Genomic DNA, 20,736 nt, shown 5'->3' on the forward strand with positions numbered 1-20,736 from the left:
AGTGATGGAAGTTGTCAACCACAGTGCTATCAAGCCGCACTTAAGAACATAAGAACACAAGAAATAGGAGCAGGAGTAGGCCATACGGCCCCTTGAGCCTGCTCTGCCATTTAATACAATTATGGCTGATCTGATCATGGACTCAGGTCCACTTCCCTGCCCGCTCCCCATAACCCTTTATTCCCTTATCAGTTAAGAAACTGTCGATCTCTATCTTCAAGTTATTCAATGACCCAGCTTCCACAGCTTTCTGAGGCAGCAAATTCCAGATTTACAACCCTCTGAGAGAAGAAATTCATCCTCATCTGTTTTAAATGAGCGGCCCCTTATTCTAAGATTATGCCCTCTAGTTCTAGTCTCCCCCGTCAGTGGAAATATCCTCTCTGCATCCACCTTGTCAAGCCCCCTCATAACCTTATACGTTTCGATAAGATCATCTCTCATTCTTCTGAATTCCAATGAGTAGAGGCCCAACCTACTTAACCTTTCCTCATAAGTCAACCCGCTCATCTCCAGAATCAACCTAGTGAACCTTCTCTGAACTGCCTCCAAAGCAAGCATATCCTTTTGTAAATATGGAAACCAGAACTGCACGCAGTATTCCAGGTGTGGCCTCACCAATACCCTGTATAACTGTAGTAAGTCTTCCCTGCCTTTATACTCCATCCCCTTTGCAATAAAGGCCAAATATTCCATTGGCCTTCCTGATCACTTGCTGTACCTGCATACTAACCTTTTGTGTTTCATGCACATGTACCCCCAGGTTCCGCTGTACTGCAGCACTTTGCAATTTTTCTCCATTTAAATAATAACTTACTCTTTAATTTTTTTCTGCCAAAATGCATAACCTCACACTTTCCAACATTATACTCCATCTGCCAAATTTTTGGCCACTCACTTAGCCTGTCTATGTCCTTTTGCAGATTTTTTATGTCCTCCTCGCACATTGCTGTTCCTCCAATCTTTGTATCATCAGCAAACTTGGCTACGTTACACTCAGTCCTTTCTTCCAAGTCATTAATATAGATTGTAAATAGGTGGGGTCCCAGCACTGATCCCTGCGGCACCCTACTAGTTACTGATTGCCAACCCGAGAATGAACCATTTATCCTGACTCTCTTTTCTGTAAGTTAACCAATCCTCTATCCATGCTAATATATTACCCCCAACCCCGTGAACTTCCATCTTGTGCAGTAACCTTTTATGTGGCACCTTGTCAAATGCCTTCTGGAAGTCCAAATACACCACATCCACTGGTTTCCTTTTATCCTACTCATTACATCCTCAGAGTTCCAGCAAATTTGTCAAACATGACTTCCCCTTCATAAATCCATGCTGACTCTGCCTGACCGAATTATGCGTTTCCAAATGTCCTGCTACTGCTCCTTTAATAATGGACTCCAACATTTTCCCAACCACAGATGTTAGGCTAACTGGTTTATAGTTTCCTGCTTTTTGTCTTCCTCCTTTTTTAAATAGAGGCATTACATTTGCAGTTTTCCAATCTGCTGGGACCTCCCCAGAATCCAGGGAATTTTGGTAAATTACAACCAATGCATCCACAATTCCTGCCGCTACTTCTCTTAAGACCCGAGGATGCAAGCCATCAAGTCCAGGGGATTTATCTGCCTTTAATCCCATTATCTTACTGAGTACCACCTCCTTAGTGATTGTGATTGTGTTAAGTTCCTCCCCCCCCCCCCCCCACCCTATAGCCCCTTGACTATCCACTGTTGGGATATTGTTAGTGTATCAGTCTACCATAAAGACTGATACAAAATATTTGTTCAGAATTTCTGCCATCTCCATGTTTCCTATTATTAATTCCCCGGTCTTGTCTTCTATGGGACCAACATTTACTTTAGCCACTCTTTTCCTTTTTCTATACCTATAGAAACTCTTGGTGTGTGTTTTTATATTTTGCGCTAGTTTACTTTCATAGTCTATCTTCCCTTTTTTATTCATTTTTTGAGTCATTTTTTGCTGGCTTTTAAAAGCTTCCCAGTCTTCTGTCCTCCCACTAATTTTGGCCACTTTGTATGCCCTTGTTTTTAATTGGATACCATCGTTTATTTCATTAGTTAGCCACAGATGGCTATCTTTTCTTTTACACCCTTTCCTCCTCATTGGAATATATTTTTCTTGAGAGTTGTGAAATATCTCCTTAAATGTACGCCACTGTTCAACTGTCCTGCACTTTACTCTAATTGCCCTGTCTACTTTAGCCAACTCTGCCCTCATACCTTTGTAGTCTCCTTTATTTAAGCTTAGTACGCTGGTTTGAGATCCAACTTTCTCACCCTCCATCTGAATTTGAAATATAACAATGCTATGATCACTCATTCCAAGGGGATCCTTTACTAGGAGATTGTTTTTTAGTCCTGTCTCATTAAACAGGACCAGATCTAAGATACCCTGTCCCCTGGTTGGTTCTGTTACAAGGGACCTTATGCACTCTTCCTCAAGGCCACCCTGACCAATTTGATTTGTCCAAACAATATGGTGGTTAAAATCACCCATAATTATTGCTGTTCCCTTTTTACAAGCCCCCACGATTTCCTGGTTTATACTCCAACCAACAGAGTTGTGACTGTTAGGAGGACTACGCCCACCAGTGACTTTTCCCCCTTATTATTCCTTATCTCCACCCAAACTGTTTCAACATCCTGATCATTTGAGCCAATATAGTTTCTTACTACTGCAGTGATTCCATCCTTTATCAATAGAGCTAACCTACCTTCTTTTCCTTTCTGTCTGTCCTTCCGGATTGTAAAATACCCCATAATATTTAGTTCCCAGTTCTGGTCTCCTTGCAACCACGTCTCAGTAATGGCTATCAGATCATACCCATTTGTATCTATTTGTGCCGTCAACTCATCTATTTTGTTACGAATGCTGCGTGCATTTAGACAAAGAGCCTTTAAATTAGTTTTTTTTAAAAACCCTTTTCCTGCCTGTTTCCTCTCCTTCAAACTCATTTTCTTTATTTTTGCTTTCTAATTCCAGCTTTACTCCCCTCCCTACTGAATCTATTTTCAGGTTCCCATCCCCCTGCCAAGCTAGTTTAAACCTTCCCCAACAGCACTAGCAAACCCCCCCCTGCGAGGATATTGGTCCCTGCTCTGTTGAGGTGCAACCCGTCCAGCTTGCACAGGTCCCACCTCCCCCAGAAGCGGTCCTAATGCCTCAGGAAACTAAAGTCCTCTTGCCTGCACCATCTCTCCACCCACGTATTCATCTACTCTATCCTCCTGTTTCTGTACTCACTAGCTTGTGGCACTAGGTGTAATCCAGAAATTACTACCCACGAGGTCCTGCTTTTTAATCTCACTCCTAGCTCCTTAAACTCTGCCTGCAGGACTTCATCCCTCTTTCTACCTATGTCATTGGTCCAGATATGGTCCACGACCTCTGGCTGTTCACCCTCTCCCCCCAGAATGCCCTGCAGCCGCTCAGTGACATCCTTGACTTTGGTACCAGGGAGGCAACATACCATCCTGGAGTCACATCTGCGGCCGCAAAAACTCCTATCTGCTCCCCTGACTATTGAATCCTCTACCACTATAGCTCTTCCATTTTTCTTCCTCCTCCCCCCCCCCCCCCCCCCGCAGCTGAGCCACCTATGGTGCCATGGATTTGGCTCTGGCTGCACTCCCCAGAGCCACCATCGGCCTCACCGGTACTCAGAACAGAATACCGGTTGGAGAGTGAGATGGACTCAGGGGACTCCTACATTACCAGTCTAGTCCTCCTCTTCTGTCCGCCGATCACCCAATCCGCATCTGCCTGCACACTCTTAAGCTGCGGAGTGACCACCTCTAGAAACGTGCTATCCACGTAGCTCTCAGTTTCACGGATGCACCGCATCTAATTCACCAATAACCTGTTCACTGAAGCTCAGTTTGGGTTCCGCCAAGATCACTCGGCTCCAGACCTCATTACAGCCTTGGTCTAAACATGGACAAAAGAGTTACATTCTAGAAGTGAGCTGAGAGTGACTGCTCTTGACATCAAGGCAGCATTTGAGCGGCAGTAGCATCAAGCACTAGTAAAATTGAAGTTGTTGGGGTAAAAAGACTTCTCTTCAAGGTGGATTCCCTGAGATAAGAAATCGACACCAGCCCGTATAGCGACCACGGAATCACTCAGATGAAACCTTGTTTCAATACTCCGATCATCATTATTCAAGCATATGCAGGGGAAGCGTTCTACAACTAGCCGCCTAGGAACAAATCTTCAATGAACAGGGTTCTACACACAGTTATACAGTTTTCAAGGCATGGTGGCCTGTTAACACTAGTTCCCGACTACCGGTTGGCTTACAACTGATCGACGGAGCTACATTGATTCCTTTACCCTTAGCAGACTAGCTGCTGAGTGGTTTCGCAACCTCTCCATCTCCCATAGCATGTGGGGCCGTACTCAGCCTTTTGGAATGTGTTGTTCTACAGTGTTAACCTTGCCCTGGTTTCTCAGCTAGTTCTGCATTCTTTAAAAGATAAGCACGCAAGCAAAGCTACTCCCTTTAGCCTGATTCTATGCCGTTCCCTCAAAGTCTTGAACATCTAAAGTTTTCATTTTATGTTATACGGCCATTTATAAGCGAGTTTTACATACAATCTGTCAATAGGCGATATCTTACAATCGCTACCTTGAGGTGGAGGAACTTCTGACTCCTCACAACCTCCTAATACTGAGAGCCCTTTTAATCTGGACCATTTTACGTGTCAAATCAATTCACTACCTTCAGTGCCCACTCTGGTGACCATCTGCCTGTATTTTTTAACCCCCTTACAAAGTCAATGGGAATCAGGGGGAAAACTCTCCACTAGGTGGAGTTATAGGAAGATGTTGGTGGTTGTTGGAGATCAATCATCTCAGCCCCAGGACATCGCTGCAGGAGTTCCTCAGTGCAGTGTCCTAGGCCCAACCATCTTCAGCTGCTTCATCAATGACCTCCCCTCCATCATAAGGTCAGAAGTGGGGATGTTCACCGATAATTGTAGTGTTCAGTTCCGTTCTCAACTCCTCAGATAATGAAGCAGTCCATGCCCGCATGCAGCAAGGCCTGGACAACATTCAGGCTTGGGATGATAAGTGACAAGTAATATCCACGCCACATAAGTGCCAGGGAATGACTATCTCCAACAAGAATCTAACCACCACCCCTTGACATTCAACGGCATTACCATCGTCAAATTCACCATTAACACCCTGGGGGTCACCATTGACCAGAAATTTAACTCGACCAGCCACATAAATACTGTGACAAGAGCCAGAAAAGGCTGGGTATTCTGCAGCGAGTGTCTCACCTCTTGACTCCCCAAAGTCTTTCCATCATCTACAAGGCACAAGTAAGGAGTGTGATGGAATACTCTCCACTTGCTTGGATGAGTGCAGTTCCAACAACACTCAAGAAGCTCGACACCATCCAGGATAAAGCAGCCCGCTTGATCAGCACCTCATCCACCACCTTAAACATTCATTCCTGCCACCACCGGCACACCATGGCTGCAGTGTACCATCTGCAAAACGCACTGCAGCAACTTGCCAAGGCTTCTTCAACAACACCCCGCGACCTCTACCACCTAGGACAAAAGAAGCAGATGCATGGGAACACTGCAAGTTCCCCTCAAAGTTACACACAATCCTGATTTGGAAATATATCGCTGATCCTTCATCGTTGCTGGTCAAAATCCTGGAACTCTCTCCCTAACAGCACTGTGGGAGTATCTTCACCACAGGGATTGCAGCGGTTCAAGGCGGCGGCTCACCACCACCTTCTCAAGGGCAGTTAGGGATGGGCAATAAATGCTGGCCTTGCCAGCGACGCCTACATGCCAAGAACTAATTTTAAAAATCCATGCAATCTGTAATCCCACCCTAGCTCTCAGATCTAGGATCTAATTTCTTGATGGGACACTGAATTGCTTCTTTAATAAATGTACAAAGTGTTAAAGTAACACAAATCACAGTATTAATTCAGAAACTTTATTAAAACATACAGAAGTGAAGAACAACATTTCTACCATATTTCAACATTTTATGATACATTGTGCTCCTTTTGCAATGCTTTTCACAAACATCAAAGATCAAATGTACATGTAAACACTGATCAAAGCAGACTAAGCACTTCAGCAACTTTCATCTGCCATGCTGATTCACCCATTGGAATAAATGCAAGCCAACCAATTTTACTGCCTTGATGGTCTTACATCAAGAGTTTGACAATTTCTTAAATGCAGGTTTAGTTAACTGAATCGTAATTATTCTAAAAGAAAACTTGCATTGTCACTCAGGTAATAGAAGCCTATTTCAGAAACTATTTTCAGTAAAAGATTTTTGAACCGAACAGATAATGTACTAAACAGTTAACCAGTTCATATCTCTTACGTTGAAGCTTGTATCTATACAAAAAAAAATCCTGGTAAACTAAAAGTAAAGTACACAATTTAAGAGAGAATACGGAATATTGCAAATAAAATACCGTGCTGCTAATAATATAAAAATCTAATAAAAATGTTTTTCATATGGGATAATGAGGGGACGGGCGAAATAGACATTTTAAAGTTGAGGCATTTTGCTAAGGCTGCAGGTAGTTTATATATTTTACCCTGGTTTTGGCTCAAGTACCATTTAACACTACAGGCAATATTTTAATAGCGAAAGGTATTAAGACAAATCGTGATAGGACACCCAAAGAATAATTGTCATCACTTTTCATAACTATGTACCAATTTTGGTTGGAACTTTTAAGAAAAGATTGTTTACGAAACAATTAGTTGCCTATTACTAAAATAGGAATGTATCTTTTGCCCATTGTATTTCTTTTTAGGAAACTGAATTGGATGTGAATATTAGTCATGTATAAAATTCGGTTAAGCTAGCTGGTGACAGTCAGCTGTCCAGTTTTCAGACACTTTAGTTAAAGAAAAAGTATTAAACACTCAACTTGCATTTTGAAAAAACAAAAGATTTCATTTGAAATATTGTTCAGATATGATTCATTTGCCAGCAATTTAAGGTAGATTGTTTTTCCTGACCATTCTGATCGTAGCAGCCACTATCAAAAGCAATTTTTGATGCAGTAACAGGTACAATGGCCGTAATTTTAACTTGGAGATGGGGGCAGAAATACGGTCAGGAAATCCAGGAGAACAGGTTTCCCTCAGGCCCTGATGATGTTAATGACAGGGCCTGATTAACATTTTGCCTCTCGGTTTCCCGCCCACAGCCAGCCAGATGGAGAGGCTAATTGGCTGTTGGATGGGTAGGCTTGTGGCACCAGGCCACACAGAGGGAGGGAGGGAGAGAGAGATTGGAGGGCTGGGGACTGTTGGGTGGGGGGGGGTTCGGAAGACTGGGGGAGGAGGGGGGTTGGTGAGGTTGGAAAGGCACTTAACTCCTGGATTGAGCAGTCCTCACCTTCCTTTAGCTGGCTGGTCGAGGCCTGGGAAACCCGGCCAGCCAGAGTTAAATTTAAAATGGAGCTTCAAAATGAGGCATGCAGCCTTATTATAATATTTAAAGTACCAACCTGCTTCCTGGGAGCTGATCGGTTGGTTACCTGCCCCCTGTCCTGTCTCCGTTAAAACTGGAAGTGGGCAGGTTAGGATGAAGACGGGTTGGGGTCAAGATTAAAATTTTTAACACTTTGACCTCCCACCCAACCCCAGCCCACCCATTTTGTGGGGTTAAAGTTTCCCTCCAATGATTCAGAGAACCATTTTAGAAGCTATTCTTTTTAGAAAGCGTGTTCTTGAAGATTAGCAAAGTTATTTTGGGATTTGACTTTTTTTTTTAAAGTTGTGAAGATTTTTTATGCTAACATTATTTTTTTTTGTTTAAGTTTGCATTGTTCCATCAGCAAAAGTTTTTTTTTAAACAAACTGAAAGGATTGCAACTGCACTGACTTTTTTTTTATATAAAGTTGGAAGTAATGCATTTAGAAAATATAGTCCTTTGTAATCTTAAGTGATGGCATGGCATCATGTATGTTTTGGTCCAACCGTTGGTATTCAATTGTTCTTGAGCACAGACTATCCTTCCATCGTCTGCTTTGAACTAATAGAATGTAAATCTAAAAAGGAGAGAAATAAACATAATTATCAAAGGTTGGCAAGTAGACCTCATTAAAATAAAGGAGGTAATCCTGGAAGTATAAATATTGATTTACAGCAGCATTTTCATTACAATGGATCGAAAGGGTCAGGCAAAAATATAATATAAAACACAGAATAATTATGGTTAATCTTTTAAATACATATTTTCCATATTTTAGAGAGAAGAGAAAAAAGGCAGCTTTAGCCTAAGTCATTACATCACAAAAGAAAAAAAAAGATATTCACTGGCTTTTCACAAATCTTCCACAGTGGAAAATGCAGCTGTTGAATGAGGACATGATCGAGTTCAGCTATGAGATTCCCGTGGGAGAATAGCCATGCAGCATTTACTGTCTGGGTTCACATGAATAACCATTTAGATAAAGGTAGGCAAGTCTAACCCATGCCTGTGAAACTGTACCCTGTGACGCGTCATCACATTCGAGAGGAAGGGAGAAAATTTGGTAGGACAGGGCAAAAAGAGAACTCTGGGAATCAACATCTATGAATTCACAGGACAAAATTAACTAATTTACTCATAAACTCAAGATCCTAAACCTTTGCATTCACAATAAGTTGCTTAAAGTGAAGTTTAACTATAAATAATGAAGCCCCCAAAACACTTGCAAGCATCACAGGTTCCATTCACTAGTGAGGTAAACTCTACTTTCATCAACTCATCAGTGAGTGTTCCATTTAATTACCATAAAATACTTCGTTATTTCAATTTGATTTCAGAGCTTTTAATATCAAACGCGTATTATATTGCTAGGTTGCCAACAACTCTGGAATAAGGCAAGCCAATATAAAAGGAAATTACAGTCTTGCTGTCAGAGGCAACCCGGCCATACCCCCAAAGGTAGCACTGCCTTCAGTAACATAAATCTAAAGCAGCTTGCCAAAGGCAGTGGGATGAGTGGATGAGCCACTTCATAACCACCCAACACATACCAGTAGTTTTAGAACCATTGACCTCCAGGAAGGTCATCTCTTGTGCCTGCAAAACAAGTGTACTGTTTTTTTTTAATGGATCAGTTTATTGCAGATGAATTTCTACTGTCGACTTTTTGTTATAGCAACAGGAGTTGCAGGGGTATTGTACAATGCATCAGGGAGTGGTTCAACAATGTGTGAAGCAATTCTATCTCAGAAGAAATGAATCAGTTCTCTTTAAATTATGCAGGCAGGAACTTTGATTAGATCTCATTACAAAATGGGGAGAAGCTTTTCCTTATAGGGCAGTCACCGCAGTAGTCACTGCAAAGATTCTGGTGGGCAGTGGCCCTATGAAATCTAACTTTTTGAGTTTATCTGAACATAAAAAGACATTAAACTGTGCCACCCGCCCTGGATGACACAGCAGACATTTACAAGGCCCCTTTTTTTTTCTTTTCTTTTTTTTGGTTTTTTTTTTGGGGCGCTAAAATCTAATTTTTTCCAGTGCCCCCTATAAAAGGGGAGGGGGACACTAAAAGCACCGGCAATTAAAACAAATTAAACTTTAAAACGTAAAATCAAATTAAAATTTGGTTGCCGGGCGTGATGATGCACTCCAGTCCCTCCGGTGCCCACCTCTCGCGGAAGGCGCCCTATGAAATCTATCTGTATAGAGTGCCATGGCACCTGAAACATATAATTCACCAGGTTGCCATGGGCTAGGTTAAATTTCTGGCTTAGTAACTTACTGGCAATTCAGATAATGCAAATCAGACATAAATTATGTCGGGGTGGGGCAGCAGCAGAAAGGACGGACTAGGTAGTCCAATGGGTTAGACATTGGCTTTTTAATCACATGCCTGGGTTGAAATCTAATCTAGAATGACAAATTAAATCTCCTCTGACTCCTGGCTATGAGTCTTGCGTACAAAAATGTTTGGCTGCTCTCATCCACTCATTGGAGGGCATGGGGCCACAGCACCAAACTAGCCCTAATTCAGCACTAATTGCTAATCTTATTCAATGAGATTACAGGTGTGGGAAATTTAAAAAATATGTATATAAACTGGTGCCATTGAGTGCTTTTCTGACATGAGGCGCATTGTTGGCACAGAATAGATGGAGCTTTATTCTGCATTTAACTGCTGTATCTGTAATTAAAAAGAAAAAAAATGCTAGAAACAACTTGTAGATCAGACAGCCTCTGTGGAGAGAACAGAAGAGTTAACATTTCGGTTGTGCACCTTTCGAATTAAAGCAGTTGATAAATAATTTTGCCCAGTATAGTTTTAGCATAAACTCACCTTTCTTTTGTTGTGATATGTAATGTAAACAGTGGCAATCAGAAACGCAGCAGCAACCAGATAGAAAAAGAAATGACTATCAGCTTCTTCAGGTGCGGAGATGTATATTGGTTCATCGGGGAGTTCTGGAGGTTCCTCTACATCATCATTTTCCAGGTCATTCTCATCCATTTGGTTTGCATCAAAATACTCATCTGTCCCTTTGTCTTCATAATAGGATGGAGAATTACCTTGTTCAACAAGCAGCAGCTGGTTATCTGACATTTCATCCATCTTTCCTGGATCTGTATCAGAAGGTGTGTCTTCATCTTCAATATCTGTGCCAATCACTATTATTTCTGCACCCTTTCCGTCTCCAGCGGCGTTGCCTTTCACTGTTGCTGCAGGTTTTAAGAATGGGGTCATTTGGTCAGAATTTTGGCTAGCAGCTTCTGCCTGTATTATTTCTGTAAAAGGTACAGCAATCTTGGTTACAGTTCCCACTGTTGTTGTTGGAGTGGTCGCAGATGTTGTGGTGGTCATCGTAGTTGCAGCAATAATATTTGGCTTTGTACTTTTAGCTTTATTTGTAATATCTGAATTAATTGCCAGCGATGTTATATTGATGTGAATACTGGCTATAGCTTGCTTTTTAGTTGTTCCTGTTACATTTTCTGCATCCATGCTGCTATTGGACACTGTCAAAAGATTACAAAATGCAACAAAAGTAAATTAGATGAAGTCTCCACAGCAATGATCACAAAGCAGTTCTGCATACCTTTCAACATTTCAGACATATACCATCTAGCCTAACCAATGCAGTGGAAGAAACAATCAAGTACATTTAGCAGCTATAATACATGACAAGCACAGTAATCCTTTTAGTATTGTAAAATAAAATTCAATTCCATTTCAGTTCAAATCAAATGGGGCCAGATTTGCGGTAGGTAATGAGGGTTAACTGTCAGCGTTTGCCGTCATTACCCCTCTGAAACTGACCGCAACTTCAGAATGTAGCGCATAAGCATCTAAACGTGGAAATCCTGAAGCTGTGGTCAGTCATTCACTGCTCCGACACAGACTGTATAGCCCCCTCCCCCGAAATAAAGGAAATCAACGGAACTGACGGAAACCTGAGATTTACATCATAAAATTACGAGAAGAATAATCCAAATTCACAAAGTAGATTACATCCTTGCATACAGTCCCACCATTTCAATTAACAAATTTATCTTCATCAAGGTAGAAGATTTAAACATAAAATTATAAAAGTATAAAATACCTTTCTACTTTTGGGGGACTCAGTACAAGTGATATATAAATATATAGACTAAGTGCTGGAGTTTCGGCCTTGAATGGCGGCGGAGCAGTAAAGTATGCGCCCGGGAACAGTTTGTGCCTCAGTCAGCAAAATTGGACAGCTGGGCCCTGAGTCTGGGACAGAGCGCTAAGGAGGCACCTCTCTTAGGGCGCTAGGCCAGTTGGGCAAGAGAAAATCCTGAGCTAAACAGCTGGCCTCTGAGCGCTCTAAGAGGCCTGAGGAGAACAAAAAAACCCGAAAAAAGCACACCAAAAACATTCCCAATAACTAACTCACGCCACAACATAAATCACAAAAAAAATTAAATCAAACAATACTTACCTCACAGCAGCCGCTACAGCTTGGATTGCCCGCTTTCACAGGTGGTCTACGGAGTGCCACGGATCGGGTGGGACCCAAAAATTGAGCGGTGTCACAACCAGGGACGATGCACACCGGCTTCTCTGTTCCGGGCGGTAATGCTCTGCGCTCCTTCGAAACCAGCCCCGAAAACCCCAGCGGGGCGCTGGAAGCTAGCCGCCCACCCGGAAGAGCGGACCGCTGCCATTACCGCCCCTCCGGGGCGCAAACAGAGGCAGCAATGGCTGAAAATCCAGCCCTTTAGGTTTTTGCACTTTATCCCAATCTCCTCAGAGGGGTCCCTTCCCAGTCATTCATATCCAAGCTGGTATGAATTATTATTTCCACACCAGTTATTCCAAAGGCTTTTTTACAAATCTGCCTTGAGGACTCAACCCCACCAACATTGCTTGAGACTGCCTGTACACTTATTTTAACTAGGAATTTTACCACTAAAGACAACAACTTGCATTTATGTAGCATTTTTAATGTAGAAAAAGTCCCTAAATGCTTCACAGATGCATAATGAACACTGAACCAAAAGGAGGAGATATTAGGAATGATGACCAAAAGCTTGGTCAAAAACATGCATATTAAGGAGGTAGAGAGCTGAAGGGATTTAGGGAGGGAATTCCAGAGCATTGGGTTTAGGCGCCTGAAGGCACACCTGCCAATGATGGCACAAAGGAAGTGATGTGCTCAAGATGCCATAGTCAGAGGAATGTTCCAGGGAAGGGGGTTACAGAGATGGAGAAGGTGAGATATTTGAAGAGGCAAGACCATAAAGAGATTTAAAAACAAAGATGAGAATATTAAATGTGAGGTGTTGGTAGACCAGGAGTCAATACAAGACAGTGTTGATGGAGACACGTGGTATCGGATAGAATATGGGCAGCAGAGTTTTAGTTCAGCTGAAATCCACAGAGCGTGCGGCATATGAGAGGCCAGCTAGCAGACCAATGGAGTAGGCGAGGCCTGGAGGTGACAGGGGGATAGATGAAGGTTTTAGTGGCAGATGGGCTGAGGTAGGGGCAGGCGATATTACAGAGCTGGAAATAGGCAGTCTATGTAATGAAGAGGATTTGGATTTGGATGCTCAGCTCAGAGTTGAATAAGCCGAATTTGCGAACAGTCTGTTTCAGTCTGACAACACAAAGGCAGTGGAGGAGTCAAAAGAGATGGTGTCAGTACACAGGTGGAAGCTGACCTCCATGCACGCAGATAATGTTGCCAAGGGGCAGCATGTAGTTTAGTAAGAGCTGATCAGAAACTGCCAACATGAATTTGTAAAAGGTAGGTCATGCCTGACGAACCTGATTGAATTTTTTGAAGAGGTTACTAAAGTAGTGGACAGGGGAATGTCAATGGATGTTATTTCCATAGACATTTCAGAAGGCATTTGAAAAAGTCTCTCTAAAGTTGAAACCCATGGAACTGAAGACAAATAATTGACCTGGTTAGTAAATTGACTGAAAAGCAGGAGACACAGAGAGTAGGGATAATGGTACTCTATTTGGCAGGATGTGACTAGTGTAGTGTCAGCTGTGCTCAGTGGGTAGCACACTCGCCTCTGAATAAGGTGGTTATGGGTTTAAGTCCCACTCCAGGGACTTCAGCACATAAACCTAGGCTGACACTCCAGTGCAGTGCTGAGGGAGTGCTGCACTGTTGGAGGTGCCGTTTTTTGGATGAGGCTCTGTCTGCTCCCTCAGGTGGATGTAAAAGATCTCATGGCACTATTTCAAAGAGCATGGGAGTTATCCCCGGTGTCCTAGCCAATATTTATCCCTCAATCAACATAACAAAAACAGATTATCTGGTCATTATCACTTCCCACAGGGATCTGTGTTGGAATAGAAAACCACATATCCAAATTTGCCGATGACACGAAGATAGGGGGCATTCTAAGCAGTGCAGATGAAAGCATAACATTACTAAGTGACTTTGATAGATTAAGCGAATGGACAAAACTGTGGTAAATGGATTTCAATGTAGGCAAATGTGAGATCATCCACTTTGAACCTAAAAAGGATAGAACAGGGTACCTTCTAAATGGTAAACAATGGAGGTCCAAAGAGACTTGGGGGTACAGGTACAAAATCATTAAAATGCCATGAACAGGTACAGAAAATAATAAAGCTAATGGAATGCTGGCCTTTATAACTAGAGGACTAGAATACAAGGGGGTAGAAGTTATGCTACAGCTATACAAAGTCAGCCTGCACCTGGAGTACTGTGAACAATTCTGGGTACCAGACCCCAGGAAGGAAATATTAGCTTTGGAAGGAGTGCAACATAGGTTTACCAGAATGATATCCGGACTCCAAGGGTGAAATTAAGAGGAGATTTTACATAAATTCGGGGTGATAAGATCAAAGTTTTCAAGATATTAAGGGGAACAGATAGGGTAGATAGAGAGAAACTACTTCTGCTAGTTGGGGAGTCAAGGACTAGAGGGGGCATAGTCTAAAAAATAGAGCCATACCTTTCAAGAGTGAAGTTAGGAAACACTTGTACACGCAAAAGGTGGCAGAAGTTTGGAACTCTCTTCCGCAAACAGCAATTGTTGCTATATCAATTGTTCTTTTTAAATCGGAGATTGATAAATTTTTGTTGACCAAAGGTATTAACTGATATGGGGTAAAGGCGGGTATATGGAGTTAGGTCGAAGATCAGTCATCTCACCGAATGGCGGAACAGGCTTGAGGGACTAAATGGCCTACTCCTATTCCTATGTTCCTAAGAGGATGGGAACAAAAATAGATCCTTTGGGGCTCCAAAGGCAACAGTGCAGGATGGGAAGAGAAACCATCACTAGAGGTGCTTTGGCTACGATCGGATAGATAAGAGTGGAACAAAGCAAGGATATTTCCACTGAGCTGAACAATGGTAGAGATGTTGGAGAAGGATGTTATGGCTTGCATCCTAGGGTCTTAAAAGAAGTGGCTGCAGAGACAGTGGATGCATTGGTTGTAATCTACCAAAATTCCATGGATTCTGAGGAGGTCCCAGCGGATTGGAAAACTGCAAATGTTAACGCCCTATTTAAAAAAGGAGGCAGACAGAAAACAGGAAACTATTAGCCTAACATCTGTCATTGGGAAGATGCTGGAGTCCATTATTAAGGAAGCAGTAGCAGGACATTTGGAAAAGCATAATTCAATCAAGCAGAGTCAGCATGGATTTATGAAAGGGAAATCATGTTTGACAAATTTGTTGGGAGTTTTTTGAGGATGTAACGAGCAGGATGGATAAGGGGGAACCAATGGATGTGGTGTCTTTGGATTTCTAGAAGGCATTTGATAAGGTGCCACATAAAGGGTTACTGCACAAGATAAATGTTCACAGGGCTGGGGGTAATATATTAGCATGGATAGAGGATAGGCTACCTAACAGAAAACAGAGAGTTGGGATAAATGGTCATTTTCCAGTTGGCAACCAGTAACTAGTGAGGTGCCGCAGGGATCGGTGCTCGGGCCTCAACTATTTACAATCTATAAATGACTTGGATGAAGGGACCGAGTGTAATGTAGCCAAGTTTGCTGATGATACAAAGATGGGTGGGAAAGCAAACAGTGAGGAGGACACAACAAATCTGCAAAGGGAAACAGACAGGCTAAGTGAGTGGGCAAAAAGTTGGCAGATGGAGTATAATGTGGGAAAATGTGAGATTATCCACTTTGGCAGAAAAAAAATAGAAAAGCAAATTATAATTTAAATGGAGAAAAATTGCAAAGTGCTGCAGTACAGAGAGACCTGGGGGTCCTTGTGCATGAAACATAAAAAGTTAGTATACAGGTACAGCAAGTAATCAGGAAGGCAAATGGAATGTTGGCCTTTATTGCTAGGAGGATAGAGTATAAAGGCAGAGAAGTCCTACTACAACTGTACAAGGTATAGGCGAGGCACAGCTAGAATACTTCGTACAGTATTGGTCTCCGTATTTAAGGAAGGATATAGTTGCATTGGAGGCTGTTCAAAGAAGGTTCACTAGGTTGATTCCGGAGATGAGGGGGTTGACTTATGAAGATAGGTTGAGTAGGTTGGGCCTAGACTCATTGGAATTCAGAAGAATGAGAGGTGATCTTATCGAAACATATAAGATAATGAGGGGGCTTGACAAGGTGGATGCAGAGAGGATATTTCCAATCATAAGGGAAACTAAAACTAGGGGACATAGTCTCAGAATAAGGGGCCACCCATTTAAAGCTGAAATGAGAAGGAATCTCTTCTCTGAGGGTTGTAAATCTGTGGAATTCTCTGCCCAGGGAGCTGTGGAGGCTGGGTCATTGAATATATTTAAGGAGGAGATAAGATAAATTTTTGATCTTTAAGGGAAGGGTTATGGGGAGCAGGCAGGAAAGTGGAGCTGAGTCCATGATCAGACCTGCCATGATCTTATTAAATGCCGGAGCAGGCTCAAGGAGCTAAATGGCCTACTCCTGCTCCTCTTTCTTATGTTCTTATGTTATCGTCAACAGTGTTCAACCTTCGTCGCCTCCAGGCTAGATCCAAGTTCGTCCCATTCTCGGTCATCGAACAACAGCACACGGACGACGCTTGCATCTGCACACATTCAGAGGCCGAACTCCAAGCCATCATCAACATCTTCACAGAGGCATATGATAGCATGGGCCTTGCACTAAACATCCGAAAGACAAAGGTCCTCTACCAACCTGACCCCACCACACAGCACTGCCCCCCCGGTCATCAAAATCCATGGCGCGGCCTTGGACAACGTGGACCATTTTACATACCTCAGGAGCCTACTATCAGCAAGGGCAGACATCGATGACGAGGTGCAACACCGCTTCCAGTGTGCCAGGGCAGCCTTCGGTCACCTGAGGTAGAGAGTGTTTGAAGACCAGGACCTCAAATCTGGCAAAAAACTTATAGTCTACAGGGCAGTAGTGATACCTGCCCTCCTTTATGGACCATGTAGGGTAGACACCTCCAAGCACAGAAGTACCACCACCAACGCTGCCTCCACAAGATCCTGAAAATCCAGTGGGAGGATAGACACACCAACATCAGCGTTCTCGCTCAGGCCAACAACCCCAACATTGAAGCTCTGACCAAACTTAGCCAGCTCCGTTAGGTGGGCCACATCGTCCGCATGCTCGACACGAGACTCCCAAAGCAAGCGCTGTACTCGGAACTCCTACGTGGCAAGCGAGCCCCAGGTGGGCAGAGGAAACATTTCAAGGACACCCTCAAAGCCTCCTTGATAAAGTGCACAGGCACCTGGGAATCCCTGGCACAAGACTGCCCTAAGTGGAGGAAGAGCATCCGGGAGGACGTTGAGCACCTCGAGTCTCATCGCCGAGAGCATGCAGAAATCAAGTGCAGTGGAAGGAGCGTGTGGCACCCCACCTACCCTTTCCTCTAACCATTGTCTGTCCCACCTGTGACAGAGACTATAATTCCCATATTGGACTGTACAGTCATCTGAGAACTCACTTTTAGAGTGGAAACAAGTCTTCCTCGGTTTCGAAGGATTGCCTATGATGATGAATAGTGTCAAAGGCTGCAGAGGTCAAGGAAGAATAATGCACCATGGTCAGTCACAGAGCATGTCCTTTGTGATTTTGATCAGTGTAAGAAGTCAGCAAAAACATCGACAGCAGAAGGGTAGACAGCATGACGTGGGACAAGTCCAAACATGTCTCACAGGAAGACACATCTGGTGGGCAAGAATGGATCAATGGCTGAAATGGTAGGAAGGTGGTTGATGGGGGACCCTTTGTTATGTAATGGGAACCCATCAGTGAGAGATCAAGAAGATTGGTCGGTGCTCAAGACACAAAAGCTTTTCGGCCACCCAGACTTGTTGGAGCCTTGTCCCTAGGAATAGGACAGTTGACAAAGATACCGTCTGAAGAGGTATTTTTTTTGCTCTTTCAGTTGGACTGCCTTAGGTGAAGATTCAACTTTTGACACGAGAAGAAGCATTTTTGTAGGTATGAGAGGCAGTTTTGGCTGCCATCTCTTCCTTTCCTCTTCTACACTTGCTTGCTTCGTTCAATGCACTCAAAGACCGAGCACTCCGTTCTGGGACAGAGAGAAGAAACACCATCTACGAGCAAAGAGAGCCTCGCTCATCGGGAGAAGTAGCGAGTAAGCCAAAGGGGTAATTGGTGAGCAGTTATCCCAGCCCACACATCTTTAAGACCACCGCATAGTGTGAAGGGGTGTCATGAGTCCCAACTAAGCCTTAGGAGTTTAGTGGGGAGGCTTTCTGCACGAATCATAGGCGTACGCACATTCTGTTAGACAGATTTGGTGGTGCCCTGTCGAACCAAGCAGGGTTTTTTTTTTAAATCGTGAGTACTTTGCATTAGGGGCCTGTTCAGATGGGCCAGTGTTGTGTGTTGTACTGTGTTTGTTTGTTTTACACCACCAGGGTGTGTTTTACTGGGTGCAGGTGTGTGCTTTAACTTGAATAAAAGCATTGTGACGGTTGAGACTGAAGGATCTGGCTATAACTGTATATTTCTGTTCACTACTATAATTCTGGTGTCGAGAACTGTTGTAAGGGGGGTGATTTGAAACCACCAAGGGCAAAGCCATTTACATCAGGACCATTTGGGTTTTGTGGCACTATAGAAACCTGACTGTAGAGATTCAAACAAGGAGTTGTGGGAAAGATGGACATAAATTTGGGAGGCAACATGTTCAAGGGCTTTGGAGGAGGGGAGGCGGGGTTGAAGATGGGACAGTATTTTGCAAGGACAAAGGGGTTGACGATACTGTTGTTATGAAGGGAAAGAAGAGTGGACGGAAAGAGTAACTGAGTGCCATAGTTAAGTGTGCTAAACCTACGGCATAAAAGTTTGAATCTGGCTCAGACTGACCAGATGAAAGTCTCCTCTGGACAGTCTTAACCAGCTCATGTGTTCACGAAAAAATGCGACATAAATAGGAAATTCTTTCTTTCGCCACAATATTGGGCTCAATTTTTCCCAGTTTTTTTAGTGCGCGCCACTTTTTTTTGGCATAAATTTAAAATTTCCAAGTTTCTCCAAAGTTTCTGCACCGGTGGGGGGCGTGGGGGTGGTGGTGTTTGCCAAGCCCAGTGTGTGCCCGGGCAAGGGAGCAATTCTGCCGACCGACCATCGAGCCCAGTGAGGAGTCGTTCGGTTGGTAGTGGGGTGGTACTTTGGAAAAAAAAATCAAAAATTAAAGAATTGCATTAGACTTCATTGCCTCAAATGTCCTCATTGAATGCCGAGCTTCCCGTTCTAAGCAAGCCTATTGCGCATGCACAGACCAGGGTGTGGTCCATTCTAGGGCGTCGACCTTGGGGAGAGAGGAGAGAAGCTTTAACTCGTTGTCCTGCTGTTGTGAGCTTCTTAAAAGGTACCATTTAATTATGGGGGCAATATTGACAATGCCATACCTCGTGCAAGCTTTCTGCATGATGGTGCTGTGGAGGAGAAATTCTTGGTCCTTGAGCCGCATTGCATATTGTATTGCAGTTCCGATTTTTCCACTGAGAATTAAAGTTCTCACACACAACTGGCTCTTTAAAAATGGCCAAATGCAGAGCTGTACTGGGCATGCGCGCCCACAGCAATCATGTAAAAAAACTTTTTTTTTTTCGCGCATGACTGTGTATGCATGCATATTGCAGAAGGGAGGGCATCATTTTTTCGGTGCAGACATTAGGCTCCACCCCCCGAAGCTAAAGGACAGGCTGCGCGGCGCCAATTTCAAAAAATAAAACAGGGAAACTTGCTAGTTATTTTTTTTTGAGTAGTTGGGGCCAAAACAAAACAAGCATAACTCTTGCAATATGCCAAAAAAACAGCATTGGGGAAAATTGAGCCCATTCTTCTGATAATAACACTTGCAATCTTCTGATAATAACACTTGCAATCTTCTATAGCAAATTGATGATTACAAAGTACTTTGTGTCAAAAAAAATCTCCAATACAAATTTCATTTAAAAAAAAAGCTCCTATAATTTTTTGGCCAAGGCAAATGGATTAAGTTGAAGTTTCAGTTTGATCTACACCAGGTCACAAAACTTTCAATGTAATTCTTTAGGCATGTTATCTGCACATCTCTGATATTTCTTGTTGCCTACCATTGCTCCTCGAATACTTCTTCCAAGGCAACCGCAAGAATCACATACAAATCTTAACAGGAAAACCCAATGAAAATCACGTGACTATAATCAGGGGGTTGCCAACTCTGGTTGAACATATTCCTGGAGGTTTTATTACATAATCGTTCACCTCCAGCCTTCCAGTCAAGTAAAACAAATTTTTTCTGCCTCCAGCTCCATTTTTTTTTATAACTAATAAATGAAAGTGTTCAAATAAAATGAAAAAACACTTTAATGCCTCTGTAATTTTTCTCCTGGGTTGCTTGCAGCAATATCCAGGTGATTAATCTTTCATTCCTGAAGATTCCAGGACAATCCTGGAAGGTTGACAACCCCAATAATCAAGGTGACCGCATAGGACAAACTCTTTTTTTTTATTAAATGGGATACACTAGCCTTTATGGAATCATAATCTACACATTATTCTGCCCCCGTCCTCCCCACCAAGGGAAAGAAAACCAGTAGCCTTCCTATACTGCAAATTGTACATTCTCATTTTACCATCAAAAGAATCAGTTACCAAAAGCTCATCATGCTCTATCACACCCATGGCAGACAGGGTTCCATTGTTAGTCAGAAGATAGTGATTCATTAAAATCAATTGATAAATGATCTATATAGAATCAAAGGCACAGAAACAGGCC

The 20,736-nt window shown here is 42.9% G+C and overlaps 1 protein-coding gene and 1 pseudogene across 2 annotated transcripts in view; both read right to left on the bottom strand.

Annotated features, from left to right (window-relative positions):
* LOC139262442 (sialic acid-binding Ig-like lectin 12) overlaps positions 1 to 20,736 on the bottom strand; it is a 239,010-nt pseudogene that overhangs the window by 139,074 nt on the left and 79,200 nt on the right.
* LOC139262906 (keratinocyte-associated transmembrane protein 2-like) overlaps positions 5,978 to 20,736 on the bottom strand; it is a 49,307-nt gene continuing 34,548 nt past the window's right edge. For both annotated transcript variants that reach the window (XM_070878185.1, XM_070878187.1), the window contains exons 2-3: positions 10,344 to 11,020; positions 5,978 to 8,081 (exon numbers count right to left, since the gene is read on the bottom strand). In XM_070878185.1, the coding sequence (XP_070734286.1) occupies positions 7,947 to 8,081; positions 10,344 to 11,020 (812 nt within the window). In that variant the 3' untranslated portion in view covers positions 5,978 to 7,946. The remainder of the gene's footprint in view (positions 8,082 to 10,343; positions 11,021 to 20,736) is intronic.

Source organism: Pristiophorus japonicus, chromosome 4 (genome assembly GCF_044704955.1).
Source record: "Pristiophorus japonicus isolate sPriJap1 chromosome 4, sPriJap1.hap1, whole genome shotgun sequence".
In the NCBI taxonomy this organism is placed as follows: Eukaryota; Metazoa; Chordata; class Chondrichthyes; family Pristiophoridae; genus Pristiophorus; species Pristiophorus japonicus.